Source organism: Limulus polyphemus, unplaced genomic scaffold (genome assembly GCF_000517525.1).
Source record: "Limulus polyphemus unplaced genomic scaffold, Limulus_polyphemus-2.1.2 Scaffold480, whole genome shotgun sequence".
Lineage (NCBI taxonomy): Eukaryota > Metazoa > Arthropoda > Merostomata > Xiphosura > Limulidae > Limulus > Limulus polyphemus.
The window spans coordinates 292521-295948 of NW_013666090.1; the positions used below are offsets into that span (position 1 = coordinate 292521).

Below are 3428 nucleotides of genomic sequence, written 5' to 3' on the forward strand. Positions count from 1 at the left end.
CTAGTTGTACCTCTGGTTCTTTAATGATCTTAATCATCGTAACGCAGCATGGTCTGTCCTAATGGTAAACCTTGCACCATAGAGGTAAGGGTGGAAATATGTCAGACTCTTTACAATAGCAAGGAGTTCCCTCCGTGTTACACAGTAATTCCTCTCTGGTCTACTCAAAACTCTACTGAAGTAGGCCACCACATGTTCGTTTTCGCCCACTTTCTGAGACAACACTCCTCCAATTCCGACATTACTAGCATCACAATCCAGTATGTATGGCAGTGAGGGATCTGGAAGCTTTAAAAGTGGAGCGGAGGCCAATTTTTCCTTCAACGTCTTGAAAGAACGCTGGCAAGAAACTGTCCATTCAAACTTCTGGTCTTTTTTAGTCAAATCATGTAGTGGAGCAGCTATAGTTGCAAAGTTCTTCACAAACTTCCGCTAATAAGTACAGAGTCCTAAGAAACTTCTTAGCTCTCCCACATTGTCTGGTGTTGGCCAGTCACGCACTGCTTTCACCTTATCAGGATCAGTTTGCACACCATTCTCACTAGTCACGTGACCTCGATGTCGTAACAGTATATTATGTAACCAGGACGAGCAACAAACAAAAATCATGTGATTTCAGATTTGATAGCTTTTTCTTCTTCAGAGATGAAACAAGTACTAATGATGTTTTTCAAGTACGTGTTTAAAGGTGATTGATAAAAGTAATCTGCTGATATAGTTAAAACCTCTTATCTGGTATCAGACACGAATTTTATGTTAGCGCATGCGTTTTGTGAGAAACAAAGAAAACTGGAAAACTATTATAATCAACGGTCAGACTAAACAGATAAGCAACAAATATAATTGTTTATACAGTTTAGAATGGTTGTTTTACTTTGATACTAACAGTAAGTCTGTAAAGTTAGATGGTTATAAATAAAGATCGTAACAAGTAACAGGAAGACGTTTTAAATATCACCAATGTCAGCTTCAAGCAATACTACTGTCAAACCGCAAGAAAGCCGCCGTATTCTACGAATGGTATGGATACTTTCAGCTCTTCTTATCGTTTCGTGTTTTTATTATGATGGTAAACCAAATCAACAACTTGATCCTGTGACAACCGGCAAGCATGCTGATTCCTCCTCAGATCTTGGTTAGTATACTCCTAGGGGCTATATGTATTCAATGAAATATTCTACAATTGTTTTAGCTTATTTTTTCTTAACTGAAAAAAAAAATCAGAGACAAATGATTTAATATATATTATATGTTTGTTTTTAGCACAAAACTGCATTATGGGCTGTCTGCTCTCTGTCCACCGCGGGGAATAAAACCCCAAATTTGAGTAAGTCCGTACATTACCGCTTACCCATCAGGGAACAAAGGGTTTGTTTTGTTGTTAAGTATAATACGCTAGTTATCTGTGATTTGCCCACAGCAAGGATCGAGCCGCGAATTTTCGCATTATAAACTATCTATCTTATCCCTGGACCAACAGGTAGTTAAGAATTTGTGAACAATGCTTCGTATTTTTAAAGATGTATACATTCCTTCAAACACCAACAAATTCTCTTGGCGCCAAAAGAAAGGTTGATGTTAATGGTATTTAACGTCATGCTTGGAATTTCTCTAGAAGTTTTAATCATGCTTTTTTGTTTGTTCGTAGTTAAACACAAAGCTACAAAATGTATTCCTACCATAGCTATTGAAACCTGGTTTCTAGTCTTATAAGCTTTCAGATTTAGCGCTGAGTCATTGGGGGGAGGGCTTAGTTTTGTGTTTGTTTTTTACCTGTCGGTCATCAACCTCTTGTCAAACAGTTTCATGTTTTTATCAAACATTATACGCCGCAGCACAAAATAACCAGTCGAATTTTTCTTTAGTTAAAATTTAAATTTCATACGATAGCATGCTGTATTAAATTTATTTTTCTATTTAAACTACATAAAGTCCGCACTTCAAAACAAAAGACAATAAAAGATCTTTACACAGTTACATCTATTGTGTGTGAGAGTCACGTTTGCATTAATTTTGGTAAGTTGGCAACAGAAGAACTGAAGGAAAACCTTTACAGCTAAAAGTATGTATCCAAACATTCTATAATTCTGTCCATTGCCAGAACCTAAAACTTACTTATAGCATTTCAATATTACAAGGTTAACGCACCACCAGGAGGTATCAGAAATGATAACTGACCACATAAATCAACTATATTATGTGCCTGATTAAAAGTATTCAATACAAAATCAAAATGTTATATTGATGTTATTTTGCAAAATTATTCTACACAAGTAGAATTTTACCAAAGGGTGTTAGTACAATAAAATTTGTAATTTAAGGATTGCCGAATATTTCAAATTAATCGTGAAGCTGATACATATATATTGTTGAAACCCTTAATGAACTAAATCATAGAGGAATAAATAGGTATAAGTGAACAGGAGTTCGTTGTTGCTTTTTTATGATGATTTAGTGGAAGATGTGAACATTTTCACAAGAGATATTAGATAATGAAACAGTTATACATAGGAATTGGAGCACAGAGGTACCAAGGTTGGTACAGTCATCAGGATTCAAGGCCAGAAAAGGTCAGTTTTCAGAGAGGTTTGAGGGACTTTGCAGGCACTGTAACAAACCTGGGCACAAGAAAGCTCAATGCTGGAAGCTTCAACACAGGGAAGATGCCACGGCAGGAAAGGCTGCTACCCACAGAGGTTGTTGGAACTGTGGAGAGCAAGGACATATGAGGAGCCAGTGTAAGAAGAATACCATCAATAAGGCAGCTTCGAGAAACCAGTAGTGGTTGGTGCTGAGGAACGCTCACCAACCCTCATCGTGAAAGTCCCAACAGCTAAGTGTAAAATGGCAAGCACACATAGTGTCTAGGTGACAGGAAAGCTGGATGGCTAAATGTGCAACTTTGTCATAGATTCTGCATCTCAGCAAACCTTTGTGAATATCAAGGTGCTGGATCACAAAGGAGTACCAGAAGCCATACAGAAGCTCTGTGGTGTGACAGAACATTCTGCAAGATTGTGGGGACCAGTGTGGGTAACTATTGAGCTCATGGGCATGAATAACAGACAGAAAGTACACTTGGCTGACATTGAAGACCAATGCATATTAAGATTGGACTATTTACTACCGAGAAAGTGTGTAGTTAACTTCGATAATATGACGATAGGAAACAACAAAAGCCAAATTCCAGTAAGTGATGCTGCATCTGTTGATTTGCATGTAACAGCACTTAAGTCAACTACAATACCCCCTATGTCAGAGAAGATAATTTGGGGTAGAATAAAAGAACATCCCCAAGAAAGCCCAATGCTCGTGGAAGCAGTGGAAGACCCATCCAGGCCAGCAGATTTGAAGATTGGAAGGTCACTTGTGGCAGGTCATCAAATAGTACCCATAAAAATGGTCAATTTCTCTAAATGTAAGCAGAC

General features: G+C 37.7%; 1 protein-coding gene across 1 annotated transcript in view; it reads left to right on the top strand.

Annotated features, from left to right (window-relative positions):
• The first annotated feature begins 826 nt into the window (after positions 1–826).
• Positions 827–3428, top strand: part of LOC106458527 (sodium/potassium/calcium exchanger 3-like) — a 40750-nt gene continuing 38148 nt past the window's right edge. The window contains exon 1 of the mRNA XM_022384770.1: positions 827–1135. Coding sequence (XP_022240478.1) covers positions 961–1135 — 175 coding nt within the window. The 5' untranslated portion in view covers positions 827–960. The remainder of the gene's footprint in view (positions 1136–3428) is intronic.